Here is a 12,171-nt window from a genome sequence, read left to right on the forward strand (position 1 = left end):
GAAAGAGGTGAGCAATGGTGCCAGGTGGATATCTGCTAAGCATGTTTCAGGCAGAGAGAAACACAAGTGTAGAAATCCTAAGATAGGAGTGTGGTCCACATGTTGAGGAATGGCAAGGATAGTGTGATCATTTGGATGAAGATGAACAAGGGGTAAAGTGATATAAATTGAGCCAGAGAGACAGCAAAGGTAGAGGTCCATCTTGTAGAAGGTCTTATAGCCCATGGCTTTTAGGTTCATTTGGTTTTGGAATTGTTTGAGGGAAGATGATGTATGAGGACTAGAGAAGAAAAGAATTGAGAACATTGATGAACACATAGTTTAAATCAACACTGAAGAGGCACTGTGTGGCTCAGTCAGCTGAGCGTCTGACTTTGGCCCAGGTCAAACTCACCATTTGTGAGTTTGAGCCCCACATCGCGCTCTGTGTGGAAGTACAGAGTCCACTTCAGATCATCTGTCCCTCTCTCTGACCCTCCCCCACTTAGGCTGTCTCACTCAAAAATAAATTTATATCATCACTGAAAAGGAAAGGGAATTCAGGAGTAAGCAGCTATAAAGCCTTATAAATAACGGGAGGAGAGTCAGGAAAGAATAAGGTTAAGGGAGAAAAGAGTTCCTAGGCAGACAATATACTTATTAATGGTGGGTTTCATTTATTTAGCATGTGTGATTGTGCCAGGTACTTTGGGTATTATTTCATTTAAATCTGCCACCCACATGACAATTTAAATAAATACAAATTTTACAGGTGAGGAAACTGAGGCATAGAGAGATTAAGCCAAAGACGTGCTGCTAGTGTGGTGACACAAGATTTGAACTCCATTATTAGTCTCTTAGGCTCCAGTTTGTAATATAGTGCCAAATGCTGCAGAAGATTCATGTATGCTAACGATGGACACAGGTGTATGGGAATTGGCAGTTAGGGGGTCCATTGGTCACATGTGGTGAGAACGTTGACAGAATTTTGCTGTAGTTTGGTGACTCATTTTGGGATATGAGAGTGATTATGGAGAGTGATGCCAAGATCATGTAAATTTGAAGCAAAAAACATAAAGGGACTTACACTAGTTTATAGCCAGAGAGGAAGGGGCAAGAAAATATGAGTGAATGTTGTGCGAATTGTATAATTTATGGGGCAAAGTCAGGGAACAAGTCTGAAGAGTTGGAATGATGAATTCGCTTTGGAGAAGATCCTTGTTTTATAGGAAAATAACTGAGGACCAGAGAAGGAAATTGTGAACCCAAAGTCATAAAGCCAATTAAACAGTAGCCAGGGACCATAGTCCAGGTTTCCTGATTGTCAAGACAAGTCCTTTCTGCTAGGCCATCCAGCCACTTGTGCTGAATCATCGTCCACTGGTTACTTATCCCAAATCCAAAGAGAGCTATTGTAGTTAATGAATAAACACAGCATAACAAAACCCACTGTAAATGCACAGCTCTACAGAAACACTAAAGACATCTTGACCTTTGGGTTCCCTTCATGACTCCCTCCCCTGGCAGTTTCTTTTTTTCTTTCTTCTTCTTTTTCTTTCTTTCTTTTTTTTAAGCAGCATAGAGATTGACTTTTCTTGACTATAACACGTCTTCCAGGTACTGCAGGTTCCTACACCAATGCCAAGTAGGAACCTGGGTGGAAAGAACTAAGGTCACCCTCAGGGAATTTCTAGCTGAATTAGGCTCCACTAAGCCTTGAAATCAAAATGCTTCTGGTAGGTAAATGGGCTACAGATGGGAAATCAAGCTAGTGTGTGACGGCATGATTTAGAGCAACTGTTACTGATATGACAGATCCTAGCAGGCAGCCTCATGAAAGCCTGTATTTTAGTTGCAGTGCAAGTAGGTGAAATGAATAATTGTGTTTTTGACTTTCCAATTTCCTATACCTTGCCAGTGGTTATTGCAGCTATAATTTGGGCCATGTGTATTCCAGAGAGGTTTCTGATTTAAGAATCTAGATTTTTTTTTGAAGGCAAGCGATATTTGATGTATTTCATCTATGATAAGATTTTATGTATTTATTTTTATGGTGATGGATATTTTTTGTGTCATATAAAATATTACACATTTTTAACTGAAGAAATGACAAGGATCTATTTTTAACACTTACATTATCTTGGGCAAATATTGAAATTCTTGTTTAATGTTTAACTACAAGAAGTATACTCAGTTCAAGTAAAGGATCCATTTCAGGATTCAGGCTGAGTTGTCTTGATAATTAGAATTCAGGCTCCAAGGAGAAGCCCCAAAGCCAAGAGTATTGGATATAATACAAAGTGGGAGCCCTACCTGACCTCTAGAGAATGTGGACCGGATATAAGATCTTAATCTTTTCCTATCTTACCACAGAAATTTGGATGGAGAAACAGTATTTATCTCAAAGAGAAGGAACTGATTTCACTAGGAATCACACCATTTTGGAAAGTCCTCGATTCAAAAGATCCACTTTCAAAGGACAATACTGTAGAAATTTTCGTTGTTGTGAGGATAGAGATGATGACTGTGCCACTCAGTTCCATGAGGCAAATGCACTGTGTTACTGTGATAAATTCTGTGAAAGGGAAAATTCTGATTGCTGTCCTGATTACAAGTCATTTTGCAATGAAGAGAAAGAATGGCCTCCTCACACAATACCTTGGTATCCGGAAGGTAGGCTTTGGGAATGTGTTTAAGCAGTCTCCTAGTTCATTACAAGATCTGTCCAACTCTCTTTACCTCTTCTTCTTTCCTGTCTTCCTCCCTTTTTTAAGATGAAGTGAAAAATGAATATTATGATTAAATAAATTTCCTTTCAAATGTTAAAGTGCTTTGGTTTAGATGCAAGATACCGCATTGTACTAGCACCTTCAAGAAAGTTCTGGTGTGATGGCCATGAATGCTGGTCTGAATCATGTTGTGAATACTGACTCAGTGTATATAAAGGTTATTTAAAACTCTTTCTGTCTGTCTGTCTGTCTGTCTTTCTAAAATGTTTTGACAAAAGGACTCTTAAGCTCTGAAGCGTTTTTGTGTGTAACCTTTTAGGGGATCTCATGGTCACAGGCCTGGTCATTGGCAGATTTGTGTAACATTTTGCTTATTATGTCACAAAACCAATGGACCTCTTAGCATTAGAACCTGTGGTATAGCAATGCCAGTAAAACCAGTGCAAAAACAAAGTCAAGTCAGCTACCTGCCTAAGTAATACCAAATAGACTTTCATGTGTATTTCTATTTTGTTTTGTTTTGTTAATGTGGGAATTTTTACACCATTGAAACAAAGGAGAACTTCATATAGAATAAGTATAAAAGTCGAAGATTGAGTGCATAACTACAAATAATTCATAAGAGGGATGATGGTAGGTACTATATTGGTCTAATTATAGGAAAATGGTTATAGATGCTGAGCAATCAATATATCCAAGATTTGCAACAAAACACAAAGCAACACACTTTTTATACTTAAATAAAGCCTTATTTTGTTGTTGTTGTTGCCCATCACATCAAAGCTCCTCAGCAGAAATGCAGAGTTATGGTGACTAGAAATTACAGTTGAAGACAATTTAGGATCAACTAGGATTTGGCGTCCTTATTTCAAATTTCGGATGCTATTGCCTGCATTCTCAGTGATGTGAGTTTGCTGGTAAAACATGTATGTAATAGGTTAAAATTTCCACAGAACTATCATTTAGACAAGACCTTTGCCTCTACCAATATAGAGCTCAGAAAACATCAAGTATTTATTTTAGCCTAAAAAAGTGGCAGATCCTTTATCAAGAATGGTGACTCTAGTCATTCATAAAAAAATTATTCTAGAATATCTTCACTATGCCAGGCATCGTACTTAGTGCAGGGACCACAATGGGGAAGAAAAAGGCAAGATCTTACTCTCTTTAAATGACAGTCACGTTGCCAGGGAGAGGGTAAGATTCACTATACCATTGTAAATTGTGATAAATTCTCTGAAGGAAATATTTAGGGTTCTGTGAAAGTATAGGAGAATGCAACATTAATATGTAAAATACAACATCAGCCTGAGGAGAGTGGCAGTGAGGGAAGACATTTAACAGAGACTCCAGGAGTGAGGAGAAGTGAGCTGATTTCAAGGAATACTGACAGAAATGTGTTGTGGATCAGAGAACAAGGAGCTTGGCTTGGTCCAGGAACTGGAATGAGGCCACAATTTCTGGAGAGTAATGGTTAGCGGAGGTTTGGAGGTGACATGAGATGAGGTTTGAGAGGCAAGTAGAGGTCAGATTATGCCAAGATGTATAGGCTACATTAAAGATTTGAGATTTTATTCTGTTGTGAGGACTCATTGAAAGATGTTAAGTGGGAATAGGGGTGGCCTCATGGGTGTTGAGTCTCAATATTACGTATAAGCTGTAGTGCTTTTGATGCGCTACAGTGTATTTTAGCTTATATGAAACATATAGCTCATTTAGGAAAGGAGCTTTGTTGTGAGGATAGAGATGATGACTGTTCTGTCAATGTCCATTTTTGCTGGAGAGCTAGAATTCTGCTACAGCTTTAATTTAGCATTATGATTTAGGTAGAATTTATATTCCAGGTATAGTTTTTATTCCATTTGTTATGAAGGGAAGCAATTAATCATTTTTATTTAGTAGTAAAAAGTTCACATTAGACTATAATTACTTCTATGAAGGTAATTTGTTTTCTTTTGTTTTATCTTGTGAAAGTAGCTGGTTGAAAGAAAATAGCACTACACAATATTAAAAATAGTATAAAATTAAAATAAAAACACAATGGTATATTATTTATACCAATTTGTGCATGTATAATGTGACTTTCCTCTGAGATGCTAAGTTGTTCATTCACTGATATACTAAATACTATTTTTCAGTTATCTAATTACATGGTGTTATATCTAGTTCTTTATACTGCAACTGTCCCAGGAGCTCTTTTTCAACCAGTGACTTAAAACTATGTACAATATCTTAAGAGTTATAAAAATAAATATGTCCTTTTTGTATAAACTGGATTAGGGCATACTGGTAAATATCTCTCTTCTGTGTGTGTGCATGTTTTCTTTTCCCCCTTCTCTGATAGTAACTCCTAGTAATTACAGGGTTTCAATGTCAAATACAGGAAAAAAAAGTGGTAAGAGTTTGAAAAAGAACCAAAATGGATTTTTCAGATGAATCTTCTGGTGTAGCATATCTTAGAGAAAGAGTCTAGTATACCATCTGTTGTAAACAGACCTAAGTTAATTTGATTAACTTTTATGTTCATATTGGTAAAAAAAATGTGTGTAAGCCACTGACACATCTGAATTGGATAAGGGCTGTTTGCTCCTTAACCACATTATAATGAAGAGAAGTCACAGTCCAAATTCTGCCATATACTGGTAATTACAAAAATCTGTATTGGTAAGCAGACATAGACCAATTCATGCAACCTGTGTAAGCTTCATGAAGTCTCAAGACCCTGTCCTTAAGAGGTTCCCACATCTTCCTCGCTTGAATAACTTATTGGAGGAACATGTGATAATAACAGCAGTATATCATAATATAATATAAGCAGTATAATAATAGCAGTAGGATTCTGTTACCTTTACAGTGGGTGTCAAGGAATGAGAATGCCTCCTACCCAGTGGCTGGAAGTGTAGAACTTTTTAAAGATCAATCTTAGGGTGGCACCAGGTCTATGAGTAAAGACTTTTGACCTTAAGAGAAACATATACACTGTTGGGTATAAGAGTGGGGTATGATTTTTAAATATTTTAGTTCATCTGCATAAATTCAATGCTATTAATTTAATCAACAACAGCTGATTACTTATATCCATCATGTTGATTCAAAGCCACTAATTTTACCAATGAAAGCCCATTTCTGATGTTCGTTATACTGATACTCTAGTGTGCATCCAAAAATGGATAATGGAAGCACTTGTAGCAGCTGCCCTGGAGTCTGGCCTTTCAGGGTGAATGCTAGTGTCCATGCCTGGGATGTGGATTCCTGATTGGAGCAAGTAACTGCCTTCCCTAAAATGAGGTTTAGACCAGTGCAGATATTATAATGCATTATGATGAATATTAAAATAAATTACAGACATCATATCATCTTTTTTTTTTTTTAATCAGTGGGCCAACTATTTCACTCTCCAAATGTCTGATTTGCCTTATTTTGGATTAATGACTGTTCAGTTGCAAAACTCTATTAATTTCAACAGTCATTGGCTTTTTTTTTTCTTTTGTCGAGATGTTCTGTGGGTAACCAATTTGATTAACTCACTCTGAGGTGCGGCATACACGTGTCATTGAGAAAATAAAGCCACTGGTAATTCTCTCATCTCCATCATCCTAAATTTCAACCTCCCTCCCTCTGGGTTACTGCCTACACTGAGTTGGTTCCTCCTCTTGAGCTCTGAATCCTGTCCTGTCTTGTCTTTTCAAGATCTTCACTAGTAAAATCCTCTCTCTCTCCCTCTCTTTCTCTCTTTCTCTCTTTCTCTCCTAAAGTATCATTTTCGCCTCCTTCTTTCTTGGATCAATGATCAATTTACAAAATATGTTTTTTCTAGTTCCCAGCTTTGAAAAAGCCCTCCCTTGGCTCCATGTTCTTAACTAGCATCTGTCTCATTTCCTTTTTTTCTTTTTTCTTTAATGGTAAAATAGCTAAAAGAAACATCTGCTTCCTGACTTCCAAGTCTCTATTCAATCCATTCCCACAGGATGCCATTCCTTGCTACTTCACCAAAATCCCCCTTGGCAGGGTCAAAGACTTTCACATCGTCAAATGCAACATTCACGTGCCTGTTCTCCTTTTCTTGACCTCTCAGTGGTACTTCACATAGCTGACCACCCCTGCTTATGAAATACTTTTTCTCTTGCTTCTAAGGTTCTACTCTCGCGTGAATTCCCTATTTCCTCACAGGCCACTGGTTACTTTGTTAACCCAGGTACTAATTTCACCTTATCTTATTGATGCTTTTCATATAATGATAATATTCCATTGATCTCTTTTGAGTAGTTTATATAATCTGGTAAACTAGTTAACAACTAGTTTTAGTTAACTGAGAAACGTGTGGATTTGGAACGCAAATGGCTACAATCTTACTGGGTCATGAACTTTTTTCCTGATCCAAATCCTGAACAAAAAAATAGAATTTATCTTTAAAGGGTGAATTCAATGAAACAATTTCACATTTTGGTCCAAAACTCTGAGCTCCTTAACGTTGTCATACATGATTAGTCATATTCACTTGAGACTTGTTTAGAATTTTAAATGAGAAATGCCTTAAATTTATTCAAGTGCTGTTTTATTGCTCACCTATTTAAACACATTATTTTTTCAGTGTGGTTAGTAATTAATTCTGTTTTTTAATCTAGTTTTCATGCTTTATAAACCCTTTGTTGAAACATACTGTGCAGTTTTAAAGATAAAAGGTCATGGAAACAAGCTTAGAAAAATTCTATACGTAAACCTTGACACAAACCAGATGTGAATTTTCATCAGGTTGGCACCAAGTATTTTTGCATATTTGAGAAACTAAACCGAATTTTAGGTTACTTGTGCTAATGCACTTTATTATTCAATTTAGAATTTTCATTTGTTTACATGTTATGTTAACAGGTTGCCTCAGAGATGGCCAACCTTATGAAGAAGGATCAGTAATTAAGGAAAACTGCAATTCCTGGTAATGAATTTAAGTGGCACACAACTGAATTCTACTGTCGGTGTATGTTTTCTTCAAATAAAAGGAATATTGTGAAATAAAACTGATATTTAAATACAGATAGAATCATATGTCCTAGGATATCACATATCTGTAGCTTTATATAAGCATGTTTCATTTTAATGAATGTTGAAACATCTAACCACAGATATGTCTTTGAATGCCATAGTTTGTTGTTCATGACAGTGGCCTTTATTATATAGCAGGCCTGCATTAAATTTACCTCTTAATTATAAGCATTCTACAGGCAAGATATGCTAGAGGCCAATCGTGTTTCTTTGATCACAGTAACAACATATAAAAACAGGCTGCCTTGAAATGATTATTCCACAGAAAGTTTCCGAATACAAATACACTGAATCTACTGTCTAAATTATCTTATGTTTTCAAAATTCATTGACTGTGTGGTCATTTCATTTATTAATTGCCTAGGGCAGAAGTTAAGAGTATATTGAGTGGTAGCTAATGCATGTATTATTATTTTATTTTTGTCAAGAATCAAATAGGCATGTGGCTATCATTAATCAAGAATATGTTTTATGCCTTAACAATGTACAATTCTGGTTACTCCTTTTATAAATGTACTCCATAAAGGGTAGGCCACTTTTGTGATTTTTGTATCTTTGCAGCACATGCTCAGGACAGCAATGGAAATGTTCCCAGCTTGTATGCCTTGTTCAACCAGAACTAATTGAACGTGTCAATAAAGGAGACTATGGGTGAGAAAAATCTTGCTTTCTAGACTTTGGCAGTCTCAGTTACTTCTCAGGTTTCAAACAATGTATTTCTTATCATTTACTTCTAAAAATGGTCACTATTTCAAAAGAAAGAGTGGGAGAAAAATGGGAAGAGAAATAGAAAGACATGTTAGAGTGGAATGCATGTAGTTAGATCTTAAATAGTTAAAAATTAAAACGCACAAAGAAATATAGAACAGGGTCATAAATTGTCTAGGAAGGAGCAGTGTCATGGTGTGAATGAGGGGAGTAGAGGAAACTTTGGTTTGGATAACTATTTGGGTAAAATTAGGAAGAAGGCAAAACATTGATTTATTCTTATAAACCGTATCTCTCCCTCTGGTGCTGTCCTGACCCAGCCAATCAGCCTGGGAGAATCAGAACGTAAGAGGTCAATATTCAATCTTGATGATTCCCCAAATAACCAGTCATCTAGACAATTTCACTGACATGACCTCTGTAGCCAATTTCACTTATGGTTGAATCACAAGACAAGTTGAGCCATTTTACTTTGCTAATAGAGTAAACATAAGGCTCACTGATGGTTAAACATAGGAAATAATGGTTTGATGCTCTCTGAAAGATTAATAAATTAGGTGGCTTCTCTGTTTACATAGAGAGAATTATGATGTCATAATAACCAGTGTTAACACTGGTTTTCTTTACTCAGCTGGAAGGAAGAGAGATAGCTGGGTGGTATCCACCTCAGGATTTCTCCATTGCCATTGATCAAATCTCTATATTCCCTTAGTAACATTTTCCACATTCTGGAAAGGATTTCACATAAGAAGATCTATTATCAAGGAACTATAAAAATGATTAAATCCTGAAATACAATTTTAAAACTTAGAAGTATCAGTTTCCCCGAATGAGACGACAGGACAGATATTTCCCCACACAGTGATGACACTGAATTTCAACGTACCCCATATATCTTCTTGGAAGACATGAAATTTAGAAAGTTACAGTTTTTTTGACATTGTTACTCTTCAACCATGCTCAATTCCTGTGTGTGTGTGTGTGTGTGTGTGTGTACACGTGTTTAACCAATATTTTAGGTGATAATATGACATTTTAAGTATTTCTAGGGAAAATATAATTTTCTGTGGCTAAGTGATACTTAAATCACTAAAACAACATAAGAGTGTGTGTCATCATAAGAAATGATCTGAATCGGCTTCTTAAAATAATTCAAATGCTTGGCCTATTGAGCATATATTTCCAAGAAGACATCAGCAACAGCCTGCCTTTCCACCATCACAGAACTCACCGGGAACCACAGTCAAAGGCAACGTGGAAAATACACATAAGATACAGAAGCTGGTAGGAAGAGAATTCTTTTTCTGTCTATCATTTGTTCACTGTGAGATAACTCGAGGACTAGTTACGAGGCATGGGCTTCCCTTTTGTAGCAAACACAGATGACCTTAAAAGGACAAAAAGTGAAGTATAATTGGAGTGAAAGGACACATCCATTGCCCAAAGAAAAAAAATTGATAAAAGAGACAAGCTCTGAAGAAAAGGAGTGAAACTAAAATTACTACCAGAGGAGAAAAAACGGCAGGGGGAGTCCTTGAATTTAAAAGCTTCTCTGGCACTTGGGTGGCTCAGTCTGTTAAGTGTCAGACTTCAGCTCAGGTCATGGTCTCGCGGCTCGAGAGTTCAAGCCCCGCGTCGGGCTCTGTGCTCACAGCTCTGAGCCTGGAGCCTGCTTTGGATTCTGTGTCTCCCTCCTGTTCTCTACTCCTCCCCCACTCATGCTGTCCCTCTCTCTCAAAAATATATAAATATTTTTAAAAAATCAAATAAAAGTTCTGGCACTCAGATTTTTTTCTGTTCCTGATGTTCAAATTGTTTTCATGTGTGAAATGAGAATCCTATTATTCAACACTTACTAAGTGGTTTTCAAAATAGCCTACATGCAAATATATACTCTCTTTGCCTTAAAATACTTATTTTTTCTCATCTTGGTGGTGTTTTAGATCCAAGTCTTTATTCATTCTACATAAGCTACTTGAGTGCATACTTATTCCCTGTGTTATTTTTTCAATGCAATCAATTAATATTAGCAAAATGTGTTTCTTTTGGGGGCACTGCTGATGATACAAATAAATAATTTCTGTCTTACAAGAATTTACAGTCTAGCTGAGGAGTCAACATGTCATCAGTTTGTGAAAGGATTTCTAAAGATAGGGCCGTATGCAAGTGCCAAATTAATACAGGTATAATAATCAGCAAGTTAGTGGAACAAAGGGAGATAGATAACTTTCAATTATCTGATGTAGTACAGCAAACCACTCCAGAATTTAACAGCTTAAAGCCATGAGTTTTTCACTTGTTCCCTTCAGGAACTTGGGACGGACTTAGCTGAGGCTCTTCTCCTGATCTCTGCCGCAGTTACTCATATGTCTACAGGCATCTGGAGCCTCCACTGGGGCCCAGCTGTGGAAGATGGCCTCATTCCCCTGCCTGGTGGTTGGTGCTGGCTGTCGCTGGGCCTGTGTGTCTCCAGCAGGCTAGCCGTGGCCTCTCCACATAATGCCAGGGTTCAAAGAGGGCATGAGGGGAAGCTGACTGCTTTTCAGGCCTAAGTTTGCAAGTTGTGCAGAATCAACTCTCTTGCCTTCTGTTGGGCATAGCAAGTCCCTATGCCTGCCCATATTCAAATGTTGGGGAAATAGATCCACTTCTTGAAAAAAATCACAAATTATTTGTGACCCTTTATGATCTACCACATCTCTAAGCTTGATTTTTTTTTTTTATGAATTGAAAATTTAGTTTTTTGGATAAGTTGCCTTTGATTTTTCAATAGTTTCTCAAATCAACATACCCCAAACCAAAAGGATTTACCACTTCCACCTGTCCTTGGTGACTGGATTCCCCTCTGCCTTGTCATCCAAGCCAGAAAATCAGAAATTAGTTTGATTCTTCTTTCCTCTTCACTGGCAGTCACTAGTCTCTCATAATATCTGCATTCATGGTTTCTTTAAGATATTTGTGTTCTCTGCCCCTCTGCTATATTCTAGTGCATTTATATTTTTTACATAGTTAAAAAAATTTTTAAGTATGTTAATTTTGAGAGAGCAAGAGAGAGAGTGTGAGTGGAGGAGAGGCAGAGAGAGAGAGTGAGAGAGAGAGGGAGAGAGAGAGAGAGAGAGAGAGAGAGAGAGAGAGAGAGAGAGAATCCCATGTAGGCTCCTTGCTATCAGCACAGAGCCCAGTGAGGCTCAAACCCATGAACCATGAGATCATGACCTGAGCCGAAATCAGGAGTTGGATGCTTCACCAACTGAGCCACCCAGGAACCCCTTAAGTGCAATTTTTTATCAGGCCTCATTTGAGATGACCTGATTTTTCTGTTTCAGTCTCATCAAACTGAAACCAATCCTTTATACTTTCATGGTTATCCCTCTAAGTCAAAGCTTTGATTCTGCTATTCACTTTAAAAAAAATCCTCAATGATACTCCATTGCTCATAGAATATCATTATACTCCTTGACAAAAGTAACATTCTGGCCCAAATACTGCTTTACTACCTTATTTTTTACAATCTTTCTCATTTCTGTCTCTCTAGGCCCTTCTATAGGTTTAACATTAAACATATCTGCTCTTTGCTAAATGTGCTACCCAGTTTCAAACCTGTATACTTTGCCTTTTTTTTTTAAGAATAAATGTCCTCTTTGAAACCTGCTCATCAAACTCATTCTCATCCTTCCAGACCGAGCATGAAAGTCACTTTCTGTAAAAAAAAAAA

At 37.1% G+C, this 12,171-nt stretch overlaps 1 protein-coding gene across 1 annotated transcript in view; it reads left to right on the plus strand.

Moving 5' to 3' along the window:
* Positions 1–1,725: 1,725 nt before the first annotated feature.
* The window catches only part of TINAG (tubulointerstitial nephritis antigen), a 92,478-nt gene continuing 82,032 nt past the window's right edge, over positions 1,726–12,171 (plus strand). The window contains exons 1-3 of the mRNA XM_078447021.2: positions 1,726–2,652; positions 7,578–7,641; positions 8,310–8,399. Coding sequence (XP_078303147.1) covers positions 2,307–2,652; positions 7,578–7,641; positions 8,310–8,399 — 500 coding nt within the window. The 5' untranslated portion in view covers positions 1,726–2,306. The remainder of the gene's footprint in view (positions 2,653–7,577; positions 7,642–8,309; positions 8,400–12,171) is intronic.

This window comes from Panthera onca, chromosome B2 (genome assembly GCF_046562875.1).
Source record: "Panthera onca isolate mPanOnc1 chromosome B2, mPanOnc1 haplotype 2, whole genome shotgun sequence".
In the NCBI taxonomy this organism is placed as follows: domain Eukaryota; kingdom Metazoa; phylum Chordata; class Mammalia; order Carnivora; family Felidae; genus Panthera; species Panthera onca.